Raw genomic sequence first — 26,398 nt, forward strand, 5'->3', positions numbered from 1 at the left:
TGGGGTATGTGAAAATGTACTATTTCTGAAACTGAAATCATTTTTAGGGCAAAAAAAAACTTATTTGTTCTGGCAAAACATTCTTTTTCGTGGATTCTGTTTCGAGAAAAGTGATAGAAACGACGTCTTTCCACTGCCATTTTCAATTATAACCTGGGAGCTTCCGATATAAAAAGTGCTTGCATTACTGACTTTCTTATATTTTTTATCATCTCTAAGGCAAAAAATGGGGAAATCGAAAAAAATTGGAAATGTCTAATTCTCAATATATTTATTGTTTCTCTTCAGAAGCTTGTAAGGCATTTTAATCAATTCAACTTCAGCAGAATGCAGTCATAATCTCTAAACATTGCCCAAAAGATCTCGAAATTAATTGAATATTACTTGCCCCCCACGGTCGAATGCCAATGCGTTCAGAATAATTCCGGCCAAGTCAATCAGGTTGGTGATTTGCATCGTAAAAGAGGATCGATCTTTTGTTTGATGTTTGAAATGGCGTAAAATTATTTCAGAATGCGATCACATTTCCAATATTACATTTCATTCTTTTCTATATTGCGAGACGCTACCATTGCCGTACATCCAACGAAGCCGTACAATTCTTATTCTGCTGTAAAATTACACATGAATAAGGGGTCGATGTTGTTTAGGTTTTCGATGGCTATTAGTAACTTAGCAGTACAATTTGCCATGTGGGCTTTTCATAAATGACTACGCTCTTCGGATATTAGAGCAAAGCTGAACGAAAGCATCGAAGGCAACTGTCTCTTCACACAGTTTTTTGTATCAAAATTTTTTCCCCGTAGTAGAGATATGGGTACGACGTAAGGTAAGATAAGCGAATATGCACGATTATATGTACATGTAGATCACAAAAAATAAAAAAAAAATAAAAATCGGACAGAGTTGCATTAAAATTATAAAAAAGAAAAAAAAAGGTTTTGTTCAAAAAATTTGAAATGTGCAACGAAACATAATACTTACTCGTAATAAATGCGCTTAATGAAACCAATTTTTTTGATGAAAAACCCGTGTGAATGGCAACCATCCAAAAGGAAAAGGAAGTATGTCCGCCGAAACTAAATTAAAATTGCACGCTGACAATTCCACATTAACATACACCGGCATTAATCACGATGGTATCGGCTTCGAACCGGCTAATGACCACCGAACCAACATTACCGAGCTTAATGTGCCGTACACAGTTCTTGAAATTTTGGTGGCATTTTTCGCTATCGTTGGAAATGCAATGGTCATTATCGTATTCCATCGGGAACGAAGACTTCGTCGACGCACAAATTATTACATTGTTTCGCTGGCCTTGGCCGATCTGTTAGTCGGTTTATTGGGCATACCGTTCGCGATTCTGGCCTCCATTGGATTGCCGACGAATTTGTATACTTGCCTGTTCACCGTGTCACTGCTGATTGTTTTGTGTACGATATCAATATTTTGTTTGGTGGCTGTTTCGATAGATCGATACTGGGCGATACTTTATCCGCTGGCATATTCGAGAAATATTCGAACGAAGACAGTAGTATGTAAGTATGGTTGTGAATAATTTCGTTTTGATTATATTTCAGTCGATATGTTTGCTTTAAACTTGATTAACGCCCATTCATACGCTTGCATATCCACAAACAAAAATCCTGTATAAATCCTTCCAAACATTGGGTGACTTATTTTACTTAAAATTGTTATCGAAGCATTTAGTTAGAAATTCCGTTAATTTGTTGTTTAGTGTTTGATTCTAAATCTCTTACTTCATAAGGCTTAACTTGTTTCAATTAAGACAACGGTGGCTTAATTTTCACTTACCAAAAAAGTACTCCGTGTTAGAGACAAAATTGAATTAATCAAATATTATACTTGTGATCCGGCTAAGGATCGCCCTAATTTTTGTTTACCTTTCAAGCCTTTACGTTTAAAATAAACGCTTATATGAAACTCTAAAAAAAATTGCTTTTTTTATAATTTTTGCTTTGCACTGTGAGCTTGAAAAGGACTTTATCAAGAGAGAGATGTACCTCCAAATTTTTTTCTTTAATATCGTGTTAAACAGAATCTTCTCAGCATAGACCGTGACTTCGAAAAGTATGTCAGGGTCAGGTGCTATGTAAGAGTTTTTCTTGTATATTGAGGTCAGAAACCGTTTCCTATATTGTTTTGTCATTGTGGTACATAGTGGACATCAATACCTTTCCAAAGACACCATACAAGCCCGACTTCAAATTTTGTAATTTTGCCTTGTTTATTACCAAAAAAAATGAAGTCGTGCTTGTATGGTGTCATTGGAAAGGTACTGATGTCCACTATGTACCACAATAACAAAATCAACGTAGGAAACTGTTTCCGATCTCAATATAAGGAAAAACTCTTATATAGCACACTTCGAAGTGTTCTAATACAAAAAAGTCACCGTCTATGACCAACTTCTTTTTTCCTCAAAAGATTATTCTGTCTACCACGAGAAACAAATCATGAAGAAGAAAAATTTAGTAACATCTCACTCTTAATTAAGTCCAATTCAAGCGCACCGTGTTTGTCTACTTAACAGCTTGCTCTCTCACGGCGTTCTCGCGGAGTACTTTTTTTTGAGTGGAAACCATACTTACACAGAGCTCAGGAGTGCGAACACAAACTAAACAATTTTTATTCAGTAAGATTTAATCGTCTGAATTAAGACGTCATTAGAAATGAAATAAGAGGAGTAATTAAGCTCCATCATCACATATCGTTCACAAACGAAACATTTTTATATTTTATTTCGATGCCGAATGTTATTTAACGCATTTTTGCATTATATTATGCATCGAAATTTTGCATAATTAATTTTTTATTCAGGATTGTGAAAAATTAAGAAAATAAGCCTATTTTAAAGTATCAGGATATATAGCAAAGATGTAAACAAAATGTCCTTCTTTATTTGGCACATTATCCTTTTTCATCGAACACAAAATCAGCTTTATAAAAAAAATAAAAGTGCTTCTTGTATGCCTCGTTGTATGCCCTAAAATAATTTTTTGCTCATAATGTTCTTAATCGAAATAAAATCATTGTTTGGAACTAAATTCTTCAGTTGATATTTGGTCAATAGTTCAATGTTTTGATCAATAACTTTAACTTACAAAGTGATGAACTTAATCTTCGAAATCGTCTCGTCTAGCTGTTTCCTTAAGTCCCGAAATGTCTATTTTTGTTTTTTTAAGATACGTTTATTTAGTGTTTTTCGGTCTATCTTTTTCAAGGTTTGGGGAAAGGAGCAGGATTAGATGTTTCAATTGGATCAACACAGATTATAACTATTTATATCACAAATATACTTGTGACTTGATCTTAATCGCAGATTATTGGACATTCTTCAGTAGAAATTACCTCTGCGTAGCTCCTCACTTTGCTACAAACTTCTGAATGCGAACATGGGCGCAATTTTCTATTATGCTCGTAGTGAATTTCGTACTTTTTACTTTCTTGAAGTATTCAAATGTCTGTATTGAGCGAGGGGGAAACCACTCTTTTTTATTGACGTGATTAACATGATTAACCAGTGATTAACATGAGGACGAATTAGTGATTAACCAGCATTTAAACGGGGGAATCTTCGCAAAACTATAATTAATCGTGAAATACGGTGGTTAATCATGGAAATCACCGATTAACCGTGCTTTTTCACAAAAATCATGTTACCCATTCGAACCGGGTGTACACGGACAAATTTTTTTTTACTGACCCATTCCTCTAACGAGTAACGGGAATTAAGATTCTCAACTTTCGAATCGCGTAGTTCCACGTTTGTTAGTCCAACAGATTCGTAGAATCTTTCGAAGGCAGTGATTCACAAACGTACTTGTAACTTGTTCTTAATCACTTCCGTAACCAGCCAGGTTTTTGGACATCCTTCGTGGGAAAACACCACAGAGTAACTTCTCACCTTGCTTTAAATTGATACATCGTAGTGTTGTCCTAGTGAATTTCATTTTTTTTAAATTTTTATCTTAAGCTCCATGTCCCCATGTTGCAAAATGAAAAATCCTTACACCTCTGTTATTTGCTTCAACTATTTATTCATTTACAGCCACTCTTGCAACAGTAGCAAATAAAAACGAACACAATTTTGTTTTTATAAACACCACTCGTTATTAATTTTCCGAATGGCAATAAAACAAAATATCGATATGTGTTCAGTGTACAATTTAAGTGCGCACTACTCTATAATCCTTTATTTTTATTGAACAGCCAACACACCTATTTACTACCAAAATAGGAAATGTGTTTTAAAATACCTTCGGGAAATAATGGAAAATTATTTCCTTTCACTACACGCTTTCAGCAAAATTCTCGATAATATTTGCGTGCATAACATATTATGATTGCACGTTATAACCAGATGAACGACCTTGTCCAAAAATAAAGTAAATTCAAAGCCAAACCATATAATAAAGTTAGAATATTGCTATAATATAGCGAAAACCTGACTTTGCTACGAAAATGAAAGCTTAATCTACATAACTCTGAGTGTATTTTATTCGCTTATCTCTGTTCTTTTTAGATTATGGTGATTTACATATACTCATCATGTTGTGTTGCTAATAATTTGTGTGGCAAACTAATACTTCCACTGACGAATTTATATTTTATTATGTTACCACGGTTAACTGCTTACATTTTGCGTCTTTTTATAACTTTCGTAAGCATTGTCGTGCTATCACAACCAATTTTGATTATTTCTTTGTGGAATTACTTAAAGGAAATATGAAATTAGTTTGAATTTGTTGGACAGATTCGTTAAAGTGCTCATAATCAATGCATATGTCTGTGCACGAACATCACATGCAAACAGGGAATATTTTTGGCAATATTGTTCTCGAATTTTCTAGAAATCATTCAGACTTTGAAAAAAGCTATCACCCGAGTAATTTTTAATTCGACTTTAATAGGCTTACCTCTTTAATATTCTCTATGAGCTTACCTATCCATATCCATGCATGTCAGAGATATATATGTTAGGGTGGGTCGATTTTACCAACTTTTAAATCCATATCCAGTGGCTCGTGCAGCTGGAAGTAACTAAATTTGTGCCATCATTTATCATTACTTTTTTGTTCAAAAAAAAAAGTCATCTAACACTTTGCCGAGAACTCCCCTATTAAACAGTTTTAACAGTTTTTTTTTCTGTTCTACGATGTAATTTTCATATTAATGGAACAATTGTTTACAAACAGAAAGTCGATTTTTCCTAGTGAATTTTGGTTCTTTTAAATTTTCAATATAAGATGATTGACGAATTACGAATGTTTTCCAACAAAATATAATATTTGCTAAAATAGAAAATTTGGTACAATTTTCCTTCGGGAAATCGCCGATCTTCATTTTCTTTTTTAATTAAAAAAAAATATAAAAATCTCATGGCGTGTGACGTAAATATTTTTGCCAGAATTATAAGATTAAACGTAAAATTACGTAAAATTGGTAATTTATCTTTGAGTATGCATAAAGCTTTGCGAAATTGAGGGAAATGTGCTACAACACATTTTATATGAAAAATACTTATTTTGTACTTTGATATCGAAATATCAACTTTTCATGTGACAATATATCTGCCGTTTTATTTTGTTGTGAATTTTCAGATCCATGGTTTCCTTTTCTAAGGTAAAAGCAAAATAAAATGATTGAGTCTGGTTTTTGACAATTGAATTTCAATTGTCAAAAACCAGACTCGATCATTTTATTTTGATTTCATTTTATGCAAAAAGAAAAAAGGCATAAATCGAGACCAGTTAACTTTTCCGAGACTGTACCCTTAGGGGTTCAAATTTAAATATCTATAGATTTCCTTTAGATTTCGATATTGTTCGGTAATAGAAATTGCTATATGTTGCACTAGTACGTAAATGTAACGTGTGTTGAATTGAAAATCTAGCTGCCATCCAAAAAATCTTTTTCGCAACAAGTGACGAAAAGTAGGACAAAAGTAGTTTTGTCTATTTCAGTTGTCCGGTGCACAAAACGTTGTTCGTACCTCGACAGGAAATGGATTTTTTCAGCACACGTCCTTATTTTAAAACTTAGAACTGATGCTGAAAAAAACGTCATTTTCTGTCTTGGTTCGAAAAATACTATTTTAGGCCACGATGTGTATTGTTACACTAGGCCTGCGGCCTCGACACATCTAGTAACTAAAAAAGCATTTATCACTCGGTTGTATAAATAACTAGTTCATAGCTTGTGTGTGTTATCTGGAATTTTACGCATGTTGTCACTTTTCAACCTTTTAGACGCAATTTTCTATCTCAGGAAAATAGCTAATTTCTAATGTTTTATTGCTTGGACATTTGGACAATTTCTAATGTGCAATCAATATTACATTCGATGCATGAATCGAAAATAACTATGACAGATAAATGAAGATATACAAAGTTGAAATAGATTAAAAGGTAGAAAATTTGAGTCAGACTAATGAGTCTACGGTAAATTGAACTGTATTTTATGAGCTCCCGGCTCTTCTTGAATATAGTAGATATTTACAAAATATCGTTTTAAAAAGCCATTAATCAAATGTCAATAACTCGTAGTGCTTAAAGCATACACATAAGTATTCGAACAGTAGCTTTCTCTTGAAAATGACAATAATTTTTTCCACGACGCTTTTGTTGAACGAAAATTTATTATTTCCATTTCAGTAATTGTAACATTTTGCTGGGTACTCGGCAGTATTGTTGGATTCTTACCGCTATTTGGATGGCATGCCGAACCGAACCAAGCTTGTCTGTTCGTCAAAGTTATGGATTACAATTATTTAGTATTTCTGTACGTGGCTACGATAATAACGCCAGCTATATTACTATTGGCCTTTTATGTGCACATCTATACGGTTATTATTAAGCAGGTAAGAAATGAGTAGTAACACTATGATCCTTTTATAACATATTATGTCCATGTACACCCTTAATATGAAACGACAACGTGTATGGTGGTATAGAGACGGAGACTTGCTGGGAAATATTTTTCCTCTATGATTTCTTTACGCCCTACACATTTCCAGATGCTACATTGACGTTAGTTTTTAACCATTCTCCTCCCACTTCAGAAAGTGAAGTTTTATTGCAAGCACTTTAACGTTATTCCACATTATTTTGTGCAATAATTTTTATTTTATAAATTGGGGGACCGCTCGGTCTATTCTAATTTAATATGGAAATTTTGGTTCCGTTTAGTAACCCTATTCGTAAAGTGGAAATATGAAACATGGACGTCATCAAAGGGTACAATCGATTGCGAGATCGATTGGGTCCTCTGCATTAATTCTCGTTTCATATATCAGTCAAATCGATATAGTCATAGTCAGTCACTAGAGACTACAGAACTCACACAAAATTGGAATGAACATGGGAACGGAAAGGCAATACGAAAGGTTAAATCAATAGACATAAAATTATTTTATATTTTCTTGGTCAGTGCTAATAGAAATAGCAATTTAATAGCAAATTTTGATCCTTTTTTTCACATTTAAATTTCTCCAAGAAAAGTTACAAAGAATTTCATATAACGATAGTTTGTAAAGAGTGTCGATAATAAGTATGCTTGCAAAGAAAAGGTTGTCTCAGTTAAACATTATCCCAAATTTAATTATCTTGTTTTCTCCCAAGTAAAGAGATTTTGCTCGATTTAACTCAAATTTATTTTTGTTATGAAGCAGTGTCCTCAAGCGAATATTTACTTACGTCATATAACAAGTTGAAGGTCACCTAATCTTCGTCTGAACAATATTAAACAGATTGTCTTACAAAAGTCTTCCTTTTGAAATGTTGAATGATATCAGATTGAGTTTTCCATTGCAATCACCATTCGGTGTTTTTTTTTTTTTTATTATACAACAACAAACCCAAACCACGCAGATGTCCTGGAAATGATTAGCTGGAACTAAAATAGAGAAATTTTCGAGCAAAAAATGATGAATTGCAATGTGAATTAGTTTGTGAAACAGCATAAGATGTAGTTCAACAGATTTCTGATAAATTATTATCATGACTGACGGTGTGTCAGATGAAAAATGTAGTGGAAATTTTCTTGTAAATCCAGCGTACATCTACAAGGTCGTAGTGAAGGTAAAATAATGAAACGAGGATATTAGTGGATACATTTAAGATGTAAAATTGTTAAGTCACGCTATCATACGCTATTATGGATCTTTAATAGATATTTCCAAAGAAAATTATATTTGCTTCAATTGTATCAACAAAACTCGGTTAAAAAAACAGCTCGTATTGCAATGGAACATCGTCTATGTTTGCACACATGTCGCAATGTCGCAAAGACAATAAAACAGTCGTTAAACTCTGCAGCATATGGGTGTCTCAATGACACTACAGTCAGTTGAAATGACGGAAGCAAATAATAGGGAAAACTTTCGTTGCTCATTAGGGGACATTCACAAATTACTCACGCTCTAAAGGTGGGAGGACGGTAATTCTATATGTTATCTGAATGAAGGCTCGGAACAGGTCCTGAAACCTAAAGAACCTGAAAACCGAAAACCTGACCTGAATTCTGCCTGAATTGACTTGACTACGCAAATTATGTTTTATTCGCAAATCATTATAACAATATCTTGACAAATGTATTACTTTGATTATCTTCGAATATTTTTGTTCATGGTGGGAACCACCGGACGAAAAACGCGATTTTAGAACTCCGCAGCAACGAAAACTAACAAGAAATATACAAATGAATCAGGTCAATTCAGGTTAAATCTGAAACAGGTCAGGTGAGGTCAAATTTGAAATAATCTGGTCTGGTTAGGTCAAGTCCAGGTGAATTCAGGTGAAATCAGGTTTTCGATTTTCAGGTTCAGGTCAGCTGAAAAACCAACCTATTCCGAGCATTAAATCATCTTTGTCATCATTTTTGGGATTTGACGAAGATTTTATGAAACCATTTTCTAAGGAAGTGAGGACCCAGTATTTACATCAGTAACATCAGTAAGTGTGAGCAACAAGGTGTCGCGATCAAGGAGCAATGAGCTTCCGAATTTGAATAGATTGGAACTAAGGCGAGCAGTTGGGGCATTGCAGAACCATTGCAAGCCTAACGATCATCTACACAGAATAGATCGATCGTTCCTATCTGTTCTTGCGGTCTTTCACCTGAGATTGATGTACTCATTCTCAGGGATGTCCTCTCTACACCGCCCTCACGTTCAACCACTCGCATTCAATCTAATTGGGTGAAGAAAGGTCTGACAAAAAACGTAAGCTTCACACGATTACGAAATTCTGTTTATATGTTTTGCGTATGGAGGTCTGAAACTCGTAATTTTCGAGAGTAATTTGTGAATGAGTCATTTCACGTGAAAATAAAATTAAAATTCATATTTTGTACACATTTAAAGTAACTTACTAATGTCAATTTACTTTTCATTTTGAAAATAATTTCCTTGCGTCATATGAACGTGAAACGCTTACCTCATACCAATTTACTTAACAAAAAACATCTTTCAGGTTCGTCAAACGATAACAATAACAGCCAAAGGAGCTGGTAACAAAACAACCGAGCAAAGAATTTCAATTACAAAAACTCAAGGTGGTTCGATGCTCAGAGTATTAGGTGCTGCCCGAAAGCGTGAAGTGAAAGCAACACAGAATCTGTCCATAATCGTTCTATTCTTTATGATGTGCTGGTTTCCACTGTACACCATCAATTGCATCAAAGCGTTCTGTCCCGATTGCTATGTGCCCGAACTGTTAACGTACTGTTGCATCGTTTTGAGTCACCTGAATTCGGCAGTGAATCCCGTTTTGTACGCATATCATCTGAAAGACTTCCGAGCTGCTTTAAAGTCGTTCATTTTCAAAATATTTGGAAAGGAAATCCAACAGCCAGACATCAATTACAGATTTTCCATAGCTAGCCAGCGAAGATTTACGTCGCTGTTGGATCAAAAACGAAATTCAATGCAACCGAAAATTTATGTCAGTAAGTAGTCCTGTGCCTCTAGTTTATAAATTCATAAATCGTTTTTGTTGGCTAATTGTTATTTTACATAGATTCACCTGTTTGGTTGCGACAACAGCAACACCGGACAGAAATCGAGAGCATATCTCCTCTACACTTTAACAAGAAATCAAACAATCAACTGTGGAAAATAGTCGAACAAGACTACATTTCCGATAACCAAAAGGAGGATACGTCCGCAACGAACGCATGTACCGACGTATGTTTGAAAAACCAAACGTCTAGCTTAGAAAAATCAATACCTGGTGACGCATATTCAGATATGATCACGAACCGTGAATACACATTCAATTACGATCATTTGGACCAAGATGCTCTGCTATTTAAGAAATACCAAGAAAATTTGAATTCAAATCTGCCCGAAAATAACAACCAAACCGATTTGAACCGATCAAATTCATTCAAAGATCTCGCATCTAAATCAATGAATGACCTAAACATTTCTCTTGTTTGTCGTCCGACAACTTTACCGCCGAAACAACAGCCACCAAAGAATCAATTCGGTCCGATCTATTGTCCGTATATTAATCTCATTTCACCGAAATTTACAAACAAAATGACTTATATGTTAAGTAAGAACCATCATCCGCCAAATATACTACCTGCCGTATCTCTCAGTAAAAGTTATAGCCATTCGGATTCAAATGTTAGCCAATGTAAAGCGAAAGAGCCTAGTCCGGTCAGCAGCACAATCAGTGCTGTTTCAGAGCATATTCTCACCGATGCAAAGCAATCGAAATGTGATTGCAGTACCTCAAATCCAGATATTTCAATTTGAAAAATCTTTGTCGTAAATAAATTTAAGAGAAATTAATTGTTAATGTGAGTGAAATATTAATTATATAAAATGTTACAAATGTTAAAATGAAATAGATAAAAGCCGTGTGTGTAATTGATGTTATTGATAAATGGAAATATTAAAAAAAAAGTTCTGTTTCGTAAGAATAAAGAGATAGTTTTTGTGCTCCAATAATCAATGGCTCACGTTTTCAGAGAGAGAGATAGAGAGAGAGAGAGAGAAAATAATATGACTTCAGTTTGGATACAGTTGATAGCATTGAATGGCGCCAAAGGAGCGGGTAAAGTGCTTTAAAGCTGTTTAGCGCCTTTGTCCTGCACGATTCAACTTGTTTCGTAAAACTTAGCTTGTGGTCAATCATCATCCCGAGATAAATTACTTCGGTTTTAATGATGACTGGCGATTCATTGAAGTACAAACCCCTCGAAGGCGTTCGTCTGCTGGATTAATTGAATTTAAAGAGGATCGATTGCGTCTTGTCGCTGTTGATTTTGATCTTCCATTTTGCGAAGTATTTGTGAATTTTTGATAGAGCGTTCGACAAGTTTTTAATGATCATATTGGACTGATTGGTTAAGGAGAGAATGACAGTGTCGGCCTAGTATTCACTCTCACAATTTGATGGTACTTTTAGGTCTGATGTATAAACAGCACAAAATTATGGCGAAAAAACCGAGCCCTAAGCTAGTCCAGCCGGGATAGTTTTGAACGACACAGATCTCAAAGGTTCTGTCCTTTAAGAATGACGATATTAGTTTTACTAGATTAGTTAGAGTTTCAGCTTTGTCCAATTTGAAGAGAATATACTTAAATGGAGACAGAAAATAAAAAGTTCGCGAGTTACATTTGCTCTGATTTCAACATTTCTTTTATTACATTTTATAGTCTCTGACGAATCTGACACTTTTAAAAATCCAATTTTTTGTACACGAAGCATTTATAAAGTCAGGTCGCGTCGACAATTTATCCAGACACGACCCAATCACACTTAAACAGCTCTTCATGTCGACAACATTTTCAAATATTTTCTTCTTCTCTGCGATAGCTATTTTTACATTCGAACTGAAAACGTCGGGATTGTTGAACATTTTTTCCAAATTAGCCACAGCTATGCATTGCGGAATGGCAATAAATCGAAATATGCTCTTCTCCGTGACAAGCGACATGTACTCAATGGATTCTGGTAGATGTTGAAATGCATCATTGATCAGGTGGTTAAGGCAGGCAATTGCTTCTTCGCGATAGTTTTCATCAATGAGATCTCGAGCACTTTTCACATAATTCTTCCAAACCACTTCTGGATAGAAACTACGACCGGCTGTTTGGTTCAAATCTTCGTAGATGTCACGCAAAATATTCTCTTTTTGTAAAAAAATTCCAGTTGAAATAGCAAGGTGTTCAAGACGAGCCTGGCACATTTGCTTCAAACGAAAATCACAATTTAATTGAAACAATTTTGTCAGTCCAACGCCCACAATTCCGGCAACGTAGTAACAGTATTCGTCATAATCTTTCAAGGTTTCGATTGATTGAGCTGAGTACTTTATCATTCCACCGGCCATTTCGTTCACTATGTCCCGGATTATTTTTCTTGCGTCCCCCGTGCATCGACTTACGAAGACGTTCAAAACTTTATCGAAATTTTGCATTAACTCAACATAAGATTCTTTGCACTCAGGTCTGAACCGAAACTCATGAACATCCGGACGACTAGGCCATTCATTCAAGAATATTGTAAAGGTTTCCAATGCTCTCGCTTTCATCGATTCCTCCGTTAGATCATCCTCAATGGTATCCAATCCTCTTAAAAGTAAATAGAAGATGCATACTGCTGTGCGCAACGGTTCCTCCAGTATTTCCGTTACAGTGGCAAAGCTACGCGAAACACGATGAAATATGTTGAAACAAAATGTTTCGTCATCTGAAGCGGTGATTGAATTTACTTTGTGTTCCATGTCGTCGATATCGGCTTTAACAAATCAAAACTGAAATTGTTGGAAAAATTAAAACAAAGCACGTATATCACAATGACTAAGTCTGAACTAACTATAATCGATATTCTTATTTAAACGACTTCTCGACTAGAAAAATAAGTGTATCCAAAACCATGTATGAGTTAAACACACGTGCGCTAAGGGGTAGGTAAGCGAAAGAAAGTTTTTAATAGAAGAAAAAAGTAAAAATTAAGAAAAAACAAAAATAGGATTTTGTTTACCGAGAGGATGTTCGTATCAGTTCGAAGTTTTTGGACAGTTGCTCGAGTTGGAATTTTCCATTATCAACACAAGATGTGGTGTGAATAACGAAACGGCAACATCTGTCAGTTCATTCAAGTTTTTGCTACTTTTAGCAATCAGATGTGTAGAATACACACATAGTATGTCTAAAAAGTCATTTATCGCCGAGTTGCATACATGTATTGGGGGCGTTAATTTCCCTGACTTTCATTCTAATTTTCGTGATAACGAGCCGATACCTAACTATTAAAATGATTCTTGGACAGTCGAAAAATCAATGTGTTCGAAATTAAACACTGCCTGCGTGTCTTCGCACACCACGCAAGAGTTACTGAATATCTCGGTCCGACCAAAATACACACCAGTCAAGAGTTTGTGAATATCTTGGTCCGCCCAAAATACACACCAGTCAAGAGAACTGAATATCTTGGTCCGACCACACTACACACCACGGATAAATTTGGTTTTGGCTTTGGTCTAACTTCACCCCGATAAATATAAATTCGTCAGTAGAACACAGCGAATTATTATAACCTTAAAGAAACAGTGGAATATTTCAACATTATATTGCCTTGAATTCTACAGGGTCTACAATTCTTATTATGCAACATTCAATGATAATATCATACAGAAAATGTACGCTCTAGACCTCTAATAGACACGTGCGCCGCTTTTCGTGTGTACACGGTGTGAAAAACCGTTTTTCACCACAATTTTATACCATATTTTTAAAAACAGACAAAAGTAACAATTCAGGAGATAAAATGTCTAATTTCTCCAAATGAAGTTGATAAAGACAAATTGTCAAATTTTCGTTCCGTTTTTTGTGAAAAACGTCACCGTTTTTCCAAAGTAATTTCCCCCTCGACAAATTGTTGATGTAAATAAAATGAGTAAAACGGGTTTGCCAGAGGTTGTTAACAAACTGAATACAAGATAAACAAAAGAAACGGTTTTGTATTTGAAGGCACTACAGCATGACTTATTTTCCAAAAATGAATTTCTGGAGTTTTAAAATATTTCTAAAAATCACAACAGATGTCAACAGATGTCTTGCTTTTTCTGTATTTTAAAAATCCCCAATGCCTTCCGTTGGAGATCCTTTTAAAATGATCTTATCATAAGAATGTAATTTTGGTGGGTTTCGTTTGTTTCTTTCGTTTTATTTGTTCCACCAAGGCAGCGCTCATGAAATTCGTAAGGATTTCGTGAGTGATTTTAGGCCTCCAAACTTTGTAAACAATCGGTGCGATATTGCTAGAGAGCTGCCTTGGTTCCACATGCTTTCCACCACATAGAAGTTTCTTGTAGAACATGCAGAACGATGTGGACAAATGAAACTGTATGTAGAATGCTAACCAATTACAAACTTTAATTGAGTTTAAGTTACTACCACACTTATACTTTATTTCTATGGTGCATACAATGAGTGTGTATTGCGATTAGCATCGACAACAGAATTTTTTAACGGACAAATGGCCTCTCTATAATTAATCAATAATCATACATATTTTATCCGCCGCAAAAGTAAATTAATTGTGTGCAAGTCAGTGGTAAAATTGTTTATCTACCTAGGTGTAATAATAGCAGTGAAAAAGTGCTATTATTTCGCTGTCGGTAGATAAAATAGCGTATTCACCTCTGTCCAAATGTTTATTTAGACACTTGGGGTTATAACATTCGCCTTCGGCTCATGCAATAACTCCCAAAGTGTCTAAATAAAGATGTGGACAGAGGTGAATAATCTATTTATTTGAATTTCAAATGTTTTTTATGTACCGTAGTGCGTAAATGGATTTTCATATGAGCATAGTTCGTAAATTGACGTGTGTAAAAAATGAGGATCTCACTGCTGTACATAAAATCTTGTTACTCAGACGTTAGTAAATGGGGGTTTTACGCATACGATGTGTTAATCTCGGATCTATTAATAATAACTGAATTACACTTTGGGAAGGCGAGCACAATCAGATTTATTTGTATGTGTATTTTCAAAGCGTTGTTATTTACCTTACAGCCTGGAACGCTGCAATTGTTCGATTGATTTCTGAGGTTAAATTATGTTTCATTCAACTTTGGTCAGAAAATTGTATTAATTCGTTGTAAAAGTACAAAGAATTGACCAAAGCTTGTTAATACTACATTTTTAGTAAATAACTTTGCCTCACAAACACCATTTTCATACTAAAATAGAATAAATTTATCTTTATCTATACAGTCAAAGGCAGTCAATTTTCAGCATAAGTTAGCTTCAGCTGTTTTTCAGCTGATCCATACAAACAATCACAACCGTTTATACGTCTTTATACGGTTTTACCACTATCATGCGCATGCGTGTAGCAGCTTCAACCGTATAAACAAGTAAAACCAGTTTTGATTGTATGTGTGGATCAGCTGAAAAACAGCTGAAGCAAATTTATGCTGAAAATTGACTGCCTTTGACTGTATTGTAAAACTTTAAATTTCTAACCAAAGCATCGTAAAGTATTATTGAAATTAGGTTCTCTCCTAAAAATTTTTATATTTTATTTGGATGTCGAATATTATTTTTAGCGTTTTTATATTCCATCATACATCAAAATTTTGCTTATTTGTTTTTTAATTGTAAAAAGTATTGGTAAAGCTAGCAGAATTACCAACATTCGTCAACATGCGACCAGTGCGCCATCTTAATTATTCACATGAAGCTGTTACAATTTACATGTAAAAGTATCAGGAATTTTAGCAATGACTCAAACCAAATGTCCTTTAAATTTTAGAATTTGACACTTTAAATTTTGTTATTTAAATTCGTCACTTTTAATCAACTTTAAAAAAAAAAAAACATTTTTTGGCATAGTGTAGAATAATTTTTAGTTGCTATTTGTATATGGAATTGAAATAAATTCGTATGCGAGAGCCTAATTGAGGAACAAAATATTCGTAGTGACGCACAATACCTTCGACATTTTTCCATAATCTTTAAAATTCGCAACTTTTTTTGTTAGGTTTGAACATGCAAATTTTCAAAACTTTCAAAAACATCAGAACGTCAGATCATCATCACGATACTAGACTGTAATGGAAAATTCGCAGGTGTAGTCGTTGTATTTGTCTTGTTAAAAAAAAATAATCAAATTTTATATTGCAACATTATGTGCATCATGTTTAGTGAAGAGCAAATCGCTACTAGACAACAAGAGGGTAAAAATCAAGAGTTACATTTTTGCTCTGACTCTTTTTTTTTCATTAAATTTTATAATTGGAGACAAAATTAACACTTTCGAAAATCCAATTTTTTGAACATGAACCAGTTACAAAGTCAAGTCGCGTCGAAAATGTGTCCAGGCACGACCCAATCACACTTAAACAGCTCTTCATGTCGACCACATTTTCAAATATATTTTCCTTCTCTGTCCTACCAATTTTGACATTCGAACTGAAAACTGCCGGATTGTTGAACATTTTTTCCAAAGTAGCCACCGCTATGCATTGGGGAATGGCAATAAATCGAAATATGCCCTTGTCTGTGACACGCGACATGTACTCAATGGAATCTGGTAGATGTTGGAAGGCATCATTGATCAGGTAATTGAGGCAGGCAATTGCTTCTACGCGATAGTTTTCATCAATTAGATCTCGAGCACTTTTCACATAATTCTTCCATACTTCTGCCGGATAGAAACTACGTCCTGATGGTTGGTTCAAATCTTCATAGATGTCACGCAAAATATTCACTTTCTGTAAAAATGAGCCAGTTGAAATGGCAAGGTGTTTTAGACGAGCCCGGCACATTTCTTCCATACGAAATTCGCCATTCAAATGAAACAAATTTGTCAGTCCAATACCCACGAGTCCGGCAACGTAGTAACAATATTCGTTGTAATCTTTCAAGGTGTCGATTGATTGAGCGGAGTACTTTATCATTCCACCGGCCATTTCGTTCACTATGTCCCGGATTATTTTTTTAGCGTCTGACGTGCATCTGCTGAAGAAGACGTTTAAAACTTTATCAAAATTTTCCATTAACTCAACATATGATTGATTGCACTCGGGTCGGAAGCGTAACTGGCAAACATCTGGGCGACTAGGCCGTTCATTGAAGATTGTTGTAAAGGATTCTATTGCTTTCGCTTTCATTGTTTCCTCTATTAGGTCATCCTCAATGGTATCCAAACCTCTTAAAATTAAATAGAAGATGGAAACTGTTGTGCGCAATGGTTCCTCCAGTACTTCCGTCACAAAGGCGAAGCTACGCGAAACACGATGAAATATGTTGAAACAAAATGTTTCGTCATCTGAGGGGTTGCTTGAATTTACTTTGTTTTCCATGTCGTCGATATCGGCTTTAACAGATTACAACTGATTTTTTTTTCAAATTAGAACAATACACAAGATTCACATATCCAGTACGTTAGAGTTTTTCAATGTTAAATGGTTGATGTGCTGTGGACGTATGTAACAACGACTCAATTTGCGCAATATACTTATCAATTTTATAATTTTTTCTCGATCGGAAAAACAGGTGTGTCGACCCGGTTTACACCTGTCATTAAGATTTGTCATCTATTTTTGATCCAAAGCCGTGCGTATTTTTTTTTAGTGGACGGGCGGTCTACTGAACAATCACTTTTTCTCTTGTCTTTCCCTGACTGGTGTCGGAAACCAATATAGCAATCATCCATATTTATACGGCGGGTATTAAGCAGGCAAGATGTTAATGGTAAAACTATAGGCATTATATACATTAAGGCTGCTAATGGTATTATTGGTATCCGAATACTACTCTATTTGACGTGTAAAAACCTCTATTAGCCTGATGGGTGCTTTGCATTTGTACATGTGTAAATTCAATATCTAACCACAACATAATATGGTATTGTTAAGCTTTGCAAGTTTATGAGTACATTACTTTCCAATGGGACAAATGATATGGTACCAAGGTTGGTAATAGTATATTACCACTCCAGGGGAGTAATTTGATATCTCGTAATCAGAAGCCCTCGGAAACCCTTACTCAACGTGATACGAGATATTAAATTATTTCCAGAGTGCAGCACTCCAGCATACTGTTTAGCTTTACAAGCGAGGTAAAAGTTTTTCCCTAGGGAAGGAATGGCACTAGTAAAGTAAAGTACAATTACGCAAAAACTTGAGGTAAAGTTTCGCCGTCGTGACATAAAGCTCACATTACTTTACGTTTTTGATTTAATGTGTAAAACTTAGGCTTAGGAGAGAAAGAATTTTAGGATTTTGTTACATGCATGTGTAACGCCACTGTTTCATGCCCTTCCCATCCATGTCACCTTAACAGGTATTGTTTTCGTTTTCAATGGTTTCTCCAAAGTCAGTTGAATAAACAGTGCGTATTGCAATGCACATACGTCTATATGTCGCATCAACAGTTTTTAAACGTCGAAATTCTGCTAGCAAAACATTATTATTCATAGACATTACTTTGCACTTAAAACCAAATTTTGACTTTTAAATAACAAAAATTGAAAAACAATTATTAAAAATACATCATACGTGTTTGTGTACCGAGTCATACATTCAAAGATTTCGCGTCAAAATGTATGAATACCCCATAAATATTTCTCTGGTTTCTCAACCAATAAATTTACCACGGATACTACAGCCACAAAAGAATCAATTAAGACCTTTATACCTTTGTGTTGTCCATATTAGTCTTCTATTTCACCGAAATTTACCAATTTTTAGTCACTTCTTTAGCCGGCTCGGCCTCGCCTCGGGTCGACATAAATAACTATTTCGAAATTTAAAAGACGTGTCTCTACGATGTATAGTTGAATTAACGTACGAAATCCACAATATTCTACAAGGATCATATTCATGACAATTCGATTATTTGAAAAGTCAGGAGGGAGAACCCTAAGAATACCTGCACCATGATTAGCAAGCTAGGGTCTTGTCATCGGTGGAAAAGTGTTTCCTGTTTCGTCACCTAAACATACACAAAGTCACATGGGTGTCCCCAATCAGTAGAAAGTGTAGAAGCTACACAAGCTGGAGAATAAACGCTATGTTTTCGGAACAATGAGAGAAAGGAATGGATCTCTGACGACACATGGAAGCTGCGAAACTTTAAAAATGACATCGATAATCGAGTACAAAATACAAGTCTTCGTCAATCGATCTCTTAAAGGAGTCCTGAAAATACGAATGGCTCTGCTATTCGGACCAGTTGTGTCAAAATCCTGGAGGAATGAACTCCTTAAACTTACAAGATCGGAAATAAGTGGTCACGAACCACTGCAAGCTTAACGACCATGTCCACAGAATAGACCGATTCATCAATCCTATCTGTTCTTGTGATCTGGCATCTGAGACTGTTGTACATATCCTTAGGGATTGTCCACGATACACCAATCTCAAGTATTGCACCTTCGGGTATTATGAACTCCAAATGAGGATCTACCATCATTAGATGGCAAGTACTTTACCGACATCTTATCGAAAACAGTGAGATTTCCCTGAGAGAATTAAAGAGGTCTGGGATTAGGGAATAAAGGAAAAGTGTTATATCAAAAACAGTTAAGTTCGCAAAGAAGTGAACATCAGATCAGATCGAAGGAAAGATAAGCTTGGTGGTGGCTTGTTGAAATTCGTTTACTTACCGTTCCTTTACATAATTAAAACTTTTGTTAATATGAACAAAGCGTTGCACTAAGCGCTGTAAGAGATATTTTTCAAGTCAGCATACTCTGCTTGATAATAAATAAATTTATATACACACAGTGGTGAGCACACAATTGTATTTATAGAAAAGCAGGAATTATAGTTTAGATTTGGTTTCAACGTCGCCGGTCAAAGCTACCACCTCGATTTCAACTTTGGCATTCATTGGAAGCCTAGCAACTTGTACACAGGTTCGAGCTGGATAGTTATTAGGGAAAACTGTAAAATTAGAGAAAACAAATTATGATTTCATCGTTTGAAATGTGTTTACTTTGTTTAAAGAACCTCAGGAAGAAATAGATGCAGCGAATTTTATTACTTTGTTGACTGCCAAGTCAATAGCATACTTGATGCTTGCATGGCAATCAAACAATCAACAAAAAATAAAATCTGATTCTCAAAAATTGATATTTTCCACAAATAATCTAATCCAAACCAGACATCAAAATTTGGTTTAGTTCACAGTTGAAGCGATAGTTAAAGTTCCTCTCAAATTGCTTTCCCAAGGTCTAGGACAACAAATACCAGGCCTGACGGCCAATGTAAACTCACAACAATTTTAACGTGATGTCAGCTGAAGAGTGGCTGAATTTTTTTTTATTTCTAGTGTTTTCTGCGGGTTCTACTTACATAATGTTACTGAGACTGAGCTATTAGACCTATAGAAACCCAGGAATACAGTCTGGTCTCGGTGTAAAATGAATCAAACCAAACATATGAAAATATTTGTGGCATCAGTTCTATCTGTGCTAGTATCAGTACCCTTTAGAATCTATTCTATTTGTCTAAACTGAATTTCGTCTCATGAAGAAATGACATTTATATCTCGAATGTCTCACTTTGATAAGCCGATTAAAGACTCACATATCGTTAAAGCAAAACATCGTCAACAATGTAAAGTCCGATAATACTAACTGAACGATCTAATAGGGTTAGTCGAGTAGTGATTACCAAACCGCATACTGGTTAAAGACTTACATTTTTTGTACACCTCGTTAATATTCGCAAAATCAGCCATATCTTGTATGAATACAGTTGCCTTAACAACTCTGTCTAAGCCCGATCCGGCGGCTTCCAGAACAGCTGTTACATGTTCTAATGCTTTTGTCGTTTCAGGGACTGCCCCTCCTGATACTAACTGCATTGTGTCTTTGTCACAGCCAATGCAACCAGATAGATAAACAAATCCGTTAGCTACGATTGCTTGACTAGGAAAGTGTAAATTTTCATTCGATGACTTATTAGGTTTCATAGTTCAATTGTTCACTTACTTAAAAGGTAAATCGTATCTAACAGCATTGTTGGTTGTAATTATCTGTCGCGTAATTTTAGACATTTTTGTTAATTACCTTTCTGCTGAGACAATGTATTGTAAGCAGTGAAGATAAAATAAGACTAATTCTCAGTGTTCAGAGTTTTGCCGAGATAGCAATGTAACTGATAATATTTTTTGCTGAAGTATATTGCTGAGTTATACTTTCGCAGATTACGCTAATAGTTCAGTAACGTTAAAAATATCGAATTTTAAAAATTAATGCTACAATCAAAACCGGAAAATCTGACACATTTTGCATTAGAATGTTTTTTTTTTCTGGAATAGGTTATCCTAAAAAAGGCTGAACTTAGATTTCCAATGGCCAAACGAGTAAGAGAGTCTTAAAAATCGAGAGCTAAACTAAATCATCGTGCTCGATTGAGCCGAAAGTGTAAGCTATTCATTTAGAAGCGTCAAAATTTGAAAAATTTTAAGCTTGCGATTTCATACATAAATAAGAAAATACAGAAACTTTTCAAATTTCGACGCTTCAAATCAATGAACAGCTTTACGCTTTCTTAGAAGTGGCAGCACTGGTGGTGGCGATACGTTGGTAGAAAATAGTGTATAGTGTTCTTGCATTACTCGTTCGACTAGCGAGTCACCACAGGTCGCAGTGGGTTTTGATTTTTGGTTTTAATATACACGTTGGCACACGGACAGTGGTACAGTTTACCCAAAGTATTTATATAAATTACTAAATATAATGTCAATCCATCAAAATACACGAAACCCAAGTTTCGGGTTAATTCGAGTGCAGTGCCAGTTTACGTTAAAAGCACTTACGTTTCCAATAGAATTTTTGTCTACGTTTCCAACATTCATCCTATCATGTTCTCATATTCACCACATACCGTCAAATCATTATCGCTACACCCGAAATGTTAAATCCGTATGGTTTGTGATCCAATGAAGCTTAGTTTACCTTCAGTGTTTATAATTTGCATTATACCCCCTGAAAACCCGTGCTTCCACCTACGTAATAAACGCAAACTAAACGAGCTAATCTTAATCTATATCCATCTACATACACAGAGTGGTGTCAATAGATAAACAGATGTGTGGTGTTGTCAAATGTTCTGTCAAAATTAACCAAAAAACAACATAAAGATTATCACTGTTGAATGTAAACATTGTTAAATCATTCCAATAAAATGATCAAATAATTCGAGTTGATAAATTCAATATTTCAATAGTTCAGTACAACACCCGTCAATAAAAATGTATACGAGTTTACATCCCGAAAATTTAGTGTCGAAGTACATTCGAATCTTTCTTGTTGTAGCGGCATACTGGTAATGTTTTGTCTGAAGAAGTGACATTAATGCAGACCGGCCTTCAACTCGATAAAAATCCTTTTTTTTCGCTTCACAGGATAACGTCTATCGTTACAGTATTTGTAAACAAAGCACTGCTAAGCAGTGATGCAGTTAATTTGGATGCTCCGTTATTTGTCACCTGGTTTCAATGTGTAGTATCGGCTGCGATCTGTTTTGCGATGAGCAAAATGAGTCAACTGTGCCCGAGTTTAGTATCATTCCCAAAGGGCAATCCAATGGAAATGGAGACATTCAAAAATGTAAGAACATAAGGGCCTCACAAACCATTCATATGACTAGCGAAAATGCTTTTCCAAAGGTTCTTCCACTATCCGTTCTATTCACCACAATGATTGCCACCAATAATTTGTGTTTAAAATACGTTGGGGTTGCATTTTATTACGTCGGTCGGTCGCTGACTACAGTCTTCAATTTGATATTTTCATACATTTTGTTGGGTGAAAAGGCTAGTGTACATAGTCTTCTCTGTTGTGGATTGATTGTAGGCGGATTTTGGCTAGGAGTGGATCAAGAGAGCGTCACAGGTTTGTAGTGAAAAAACGGCTCTTCCGTGTTTTCTTTACGCTGACAAACATATTTCCCCAGATTCATTTTCACTAGTTGGAACGGTTTTTGGTGTCATTGGCTCGTTGAGCCTATCGCTGTTTTCTATTTACACTAAGAAAACACTGCCGCACGTCAACCAAGAAGTGTGGCTTCTCAGTTACTACAACAATGTGTATTCATGCTTGTTATTCATTCCAATGATGCTTTATACGGGTGAACTAAAGACTGTAGCACATTACATTCACTTGTTCGAGCCGTGGTTTTGGTCAGCATTGACAATCGGTGGCGTTTGCGGATTCGCTATCGGTTTTATGACATCACTGCAAATTAAGGTTACATCGCCACTGACGCACAATATATCTGGAACGGCCAAAGTAAGTGAAATAAATGTTGATCCTTTCCGAACGAGTGTCTCATTATTTGTGAACGATCCTTGGTTTCTACGAATCTATGTACCATCATTGGATCCTACGAATCTGTGTACCATCGAAACTTGATGTAAATCTATTTTTTTCTTCCTCAACAGGCCTGCGCTCAAACGGTCATTGCCACAAAATGGTATGCTGAAACGAAATCATTCCTCTGGTGGCTATCGAACATAATAGTTTTAGCGGGCAGTGCACTTTATGCGCGAATTAAGCAAATGGAAATGGAGAAAAAACACAACGAGCAAGTGCTCAGCCAAAAAATTTAAAGTATTTTGTGATGTGATTTTAGGGATTTTTTTCCATTTTTACGTTTCAATTATAGTATGCAGGGGCTGGGGCATTTCATATATTTCGTTCCTAGCGTTCCTGTGGCATTTCAGTAATTTAGCATATTACGTGCTTGCTTGTAAGTATTTTGTTTTGGCAAGTGAGCACAAAGCTCACGAGCCGAAGGCGAGTGGAGTAATAACTCAAGCCAAAACAATAACTTACAAGCAATTACTTAAGACATTTTTCGTAACTAGTGTTGAAATATCGAGACTTCGTTGCGTATTTCCACCGTCGACACTACAAAATTTCAATTAACTTCGTAACTTTGTCTAAGTGTGCGTTTCAGGCCCGAACTGGCCATATGAGGCGACATGCAAGTTCACAAATGCGCCTTCAGTACTTTTAATGAATTTGCTATATTGTCGCCCTTCACTAGAGCTTTTTGGCGTATTTTATTAGCTTTAAGCACCTTCTATATTTCCAAGGAGCACCTATTGGTAGCCAGTTAGACGCTGGCTTTTGCAGATTTACATTCAGTAGATTGACACACCGAGTAAAGAACCAGTATACAAAGCAACAAGAAGAATTTAGTATATCTTGTATTTCTGTTCGTGGTGGGAGGGAATATTCAACTTTCCCTGATTATAAATCGGTGACCGAAATTTTATTTGTCAAAGGAAATCTAAAAAATGTTTTTTAGGCTACTAGAATTACTCCATAGTCACTTTTACTGAAACGCAACAGGAACGCAAAACACATTTTTGACAATACTAGGTCAAGCAAGCATTTTGCAAATTTTTTATTACAAAAAGCGACAACCGTAGAACAAAATACTTAATTACATGCTATATACGTCGAAAACCGTACTATTTAAAATCCATTACAAACCTCGGGATAAAAATGAAAAGTCTCGTTTTGGTGTGTTTATTGACACGAAAACTCTACTTTTCATCTTTTCATCCCTAGTCTTGTAAAATACTATTTATTGATGACATTCAAAGAACAGTCCGGAAAATTAAAAAAAATCCTTCAAGTAATTTCGGGCATTATTTTGAAACTTTTAAACACTTTCTCTGTCAATAAAAATGAGTATTTCTGAAATTGGGAGTAATGTTGAGTAGAATTCAAGGTGTTACGAAAAAGGGACCAAAGTTTACAAAACGTTGAAAAATGGTTTGATTCGAATCAACAGTTCAATATTGGTAATTGCTCGAAATTAGTTGGTTGGCAGTAGATCTCTTTGAAAATAAATGAGAAAGTGTGCTGATCTTATCGGCCCATCAATTTTTACACCATCCTTAGTTTTGTAGATCACGACCACGACAGTGAAATTTGTAAGCCAAATTTCAGGACCTTGATAGGAATAGTGAAAGCTGGGAACAAGTCAGACTAACCTTAATTTGCATGAAAGATGTAGCTGATTGACTTGAAGCTTATTTGAACATATCGAGGAAGAAACGCCTGGCCAAAAGGGTGGTAAGTCAATTTCTAATTCCTTTCAGAATCCTTAAATTACCGGATTAATTCCTAATTAGCGGATTTGAACTTTAATGTTTTACCCATAATTCCCATTAATTGCTAATAATTCCACGAAATTTTCTGTTACTATCCAATTCAAATTTTTAGAAACCATTTTCTAAAAATTTTCTTTGCTTTTCTTTATTTCGATAATTTTCTAAAATTTCCTTCAAATTTAAAGAAAATGAATGAAAAAAGTCGAAATTACTGAAGTTTCGTAGTTGCCGAAGTAGCCGGTAATTAATAAGAATTAAAGGAAATACTAGAAATTGAAGGAATTGATGGAATTACACACGCGGAATTTTGAAAACCGACACATTTTCTGTTTATGTGCTTTACTTGAGTTTCTGATTTCTCCATATAAAATTCACAAAAAAACCATAAAATTTGTCGGTATTCAAAATTCCGCGAGTATACAATTAAATGACTGGAAATACAAGAAATAGAGAGAAACTGAAAGGAAATGATAGGAAACAAACAGCGAATGAACCTGCAGCGAGTGGGAACATCTAGTTTTTTTGCATTCGCTTTTATTTATGTTCAATTTCTCGTATTTCCAGTCAATTCTTAGAAATTCCTTCAATTTCTAGTATTTCCTTCAATTCCTATTAATTACCGGATGCTCCGGCAATTCCTTGAGGGTGTGTAATCAATTACCTGAGTAGTTTCCCCCTCGAAAAATATAGTAATTAGGTTAACCTGTCAGACCCGGTAGACCTGTTTTTTTTACGAAATTGTATGAAGATTTCTAAAAATATCAGGTCAGCTTCTTGAGATTGACAGGTTGACAGACCTTTTCCCTGAGACTTTGTTAAAACACATTCAGAAGAATTTTAAGTGAAAGCAAAATTTCGTAAATTTGGATTTTCATAAACTCAAATTTGATAACTACTTCCCAATATTCCTACTGAAATCAATCGTCAAACCGGCCACTACTATCTCTAAATTTACTTTTACATGTCTACCTTTATTAATTACTTTAGAAAGAAAACAATAATTATTTAATGTATTCTAATGAACCACCCTACTGAGTCAAAAATAATTTAATTTTCGTCTACGCAGTGACGAAAGCACCTGTTCTGATTTTATTTCCTACATCATCACACTACACGTAACCGTATTACCTATAGTTTTCCATGTTTTGCAATTTGTTTTTTTTATTTTTGTTCAAATAAATAAGTCCACTCATCTAAATTATGTTGTTTCATTGTGAAATATAGCCGAATATTTGCTACCTATACGTATACCGAACTGTT

At 35.1% G+C, this 26,398-nt stretch overlaps 4 protein-coding genes across 4 annotated transcripts; 2 read left to right on the forward strand and 2 right to left on the reverse strand.

Annotated features, from left to right (window-relative positions):
- The first annotated feature begins 888 nt into the window (after positions 1-888).
- LOC119081989 (5-hydroxytryptamine receptor 7) lies at positions 889-10,966 on the forward strand. Its single transcript, XM_037191313.1, has 4 exons — positions 889-1,541; positions 6,681-6,886; positions 9,498-9,972; positions 10,044-10,966. Exons 1-4 carry the CDS (start codon positions 1,067-1,069, stop codon positions 10,787-10,789), a joined length of 1,902 nt encoding a protein of 633 aa, XP_037047208.1. The 5' UTR covers positions 889-1,066; the 3' UTR covers positions 10,790-10,966.
- Positions 10,967-15,548: 4,582 nt separating this feature from the next.
- On the reverse strand, positions 15,549-17,631 carry LOC119082415 (squalene synthase 8-like). The gene is made up of 2 exons (XM_037191948.1): positions 17,434-17,631; positions 15,549-17,372 (listed from the first exon to the last, which is right to left on the reverse strand). The coding sequence occupies exon 2, from the start codon at positions 17,356-17,358 to the stop codon at positions 16,276-16,278; it is 1,083 nt and encodes a 360-aa protein (XP_037047843.1). The 5' UTR covers positions 17,359-17,372; positions 17,434-17,631; the 3' UTR covers positions 15,549-16,275.
- A 2,154-nt stretch (positions 17,632-19,785) lies between these two features.
- Positions 19,786-21,165, reverse strand: LOC119082899 (rutC family protein UK114-like). The gene is made up of 3 exons (XM_037192561.1): positions 20,997-21,165; positions 20,704-20,933; positions 19,786-19,944 (listed from the first exon to the last, which is right to left on the reverse strand). Exons 1-3 carry the CDS (start codon positions 21,059-21,061, stop codon positions 19,823-19,825), a joined length of 417 nt encoding a protein of 138 aa, XP_037048456.1. The 5' UTR covers positions 21,062-21,165; the 3' UTR covers positions 19,786-19,822.
- A 900-nt stretch (positions 21,166-22,065) lies between these two features.
- Positions 22,066-23,737, forward strand: LOC119082530 (GDP-fucose transporter 1). The gene is made up of 5 exons (XM_037192045.1): positions 22,066-22,335; positions 22,415-22,619; positions 22,679-22,904; positions 22,966-23,300; positions 23,453-23,737. The coding sequence occupies exons 1-5, from the start codon at positions 22,262-22,264 to the stop codon at positions 23,618-23,620; spliced, it is 1,008 nt and encodes a 335-aa protein (XP_037047940.1). The 5' UTR covers positions 22,066-22,261; the 3' UTR covers positions 23,621-23,737.
- Positions 23,738-26,398: the final 2,661 nt, after the last annotated feature.

Source organism: Bradysia coprophila, chromosome X, assembly GCF_014529535.1.
Source record: "Bradysia coprophila strain Holo2 chromosome X, BU_Bcop_v1, whole genome shotgun sequence".
In the NCBI taxonomy this organism is placed as follows: Eukaryota; Metazoa; Arthropoda; class Insecta; order Diptera; family Sciaridae; genus Bradysia; species Bradysia coprophila.

Coding starts and splice junctions, on each gene's coding strand:
- LOC119081989 (XM_037191313.1), top strand. CDS start 1,067: ATGTCCGCCGAAACTAAATTAAAATTGCACGCTGACAATTCCACATTA. Junction 6,887..9,497: donor ATACGGTTATTATTAAGCAG/GTAAGAAATGAG, acceptor AACATCTTTCAG/GTTCGTCAAACGATAACAAT. Junction 9,973..10,043: donor GCAACCGAAAATTTATGTCA/GTAAGTAGTCCT, acceptor TATTTTACATAG/ATTCACCTGTTTGGTTGCGA.
- LOC119082415 (XM_037191948.1), bottom strand. CDS start 17,358: ATGGAAAACAAAGTAAATTCAAGCAACCCCTCAGATGACGAAACATTT.
- LOC119082899 (XM_037192561.1), bottom strand. CDS start 21,061: ATGTCTAAAATTACGCGACAGATAATTACAACCAACAATGCTGTTAGA. Junction 20,934..20,996: donor AGATACGATTTACCTTTTAA/GTAAGTGAACAA, acceptor ACACTTTCCTAG/TCAAGCAATCGTAGCTAACG. Junction 19,945..20,703: donor TAACGAGGTGTACAAAAAAT/GTAAGTCTTTAA, acceptor CTAATTTTACAG/TTTTCCCTAATAACTATCCA.
- LOC119082530 (XM_037192045.1), top strand. CDS start 22,262: ATGTATACGAGTTTACATCCCGAAAATTTAGTGTCGAAGTACATTCGA. Junction 22,336..22,414: donor CTTGTTGTAGCGGCATACTG/GTAATGTTTTGT, acceptor TTCGCTTCACAG/GATAACGTCTATCGTTACAG. Junction 22,620..22,678: donor AAATGGAGACATTCAAAAAT/GTAAGAACATAA, acceptor GCTTTTCCAAAG/GTTCTTCCACTATCCGTTCT.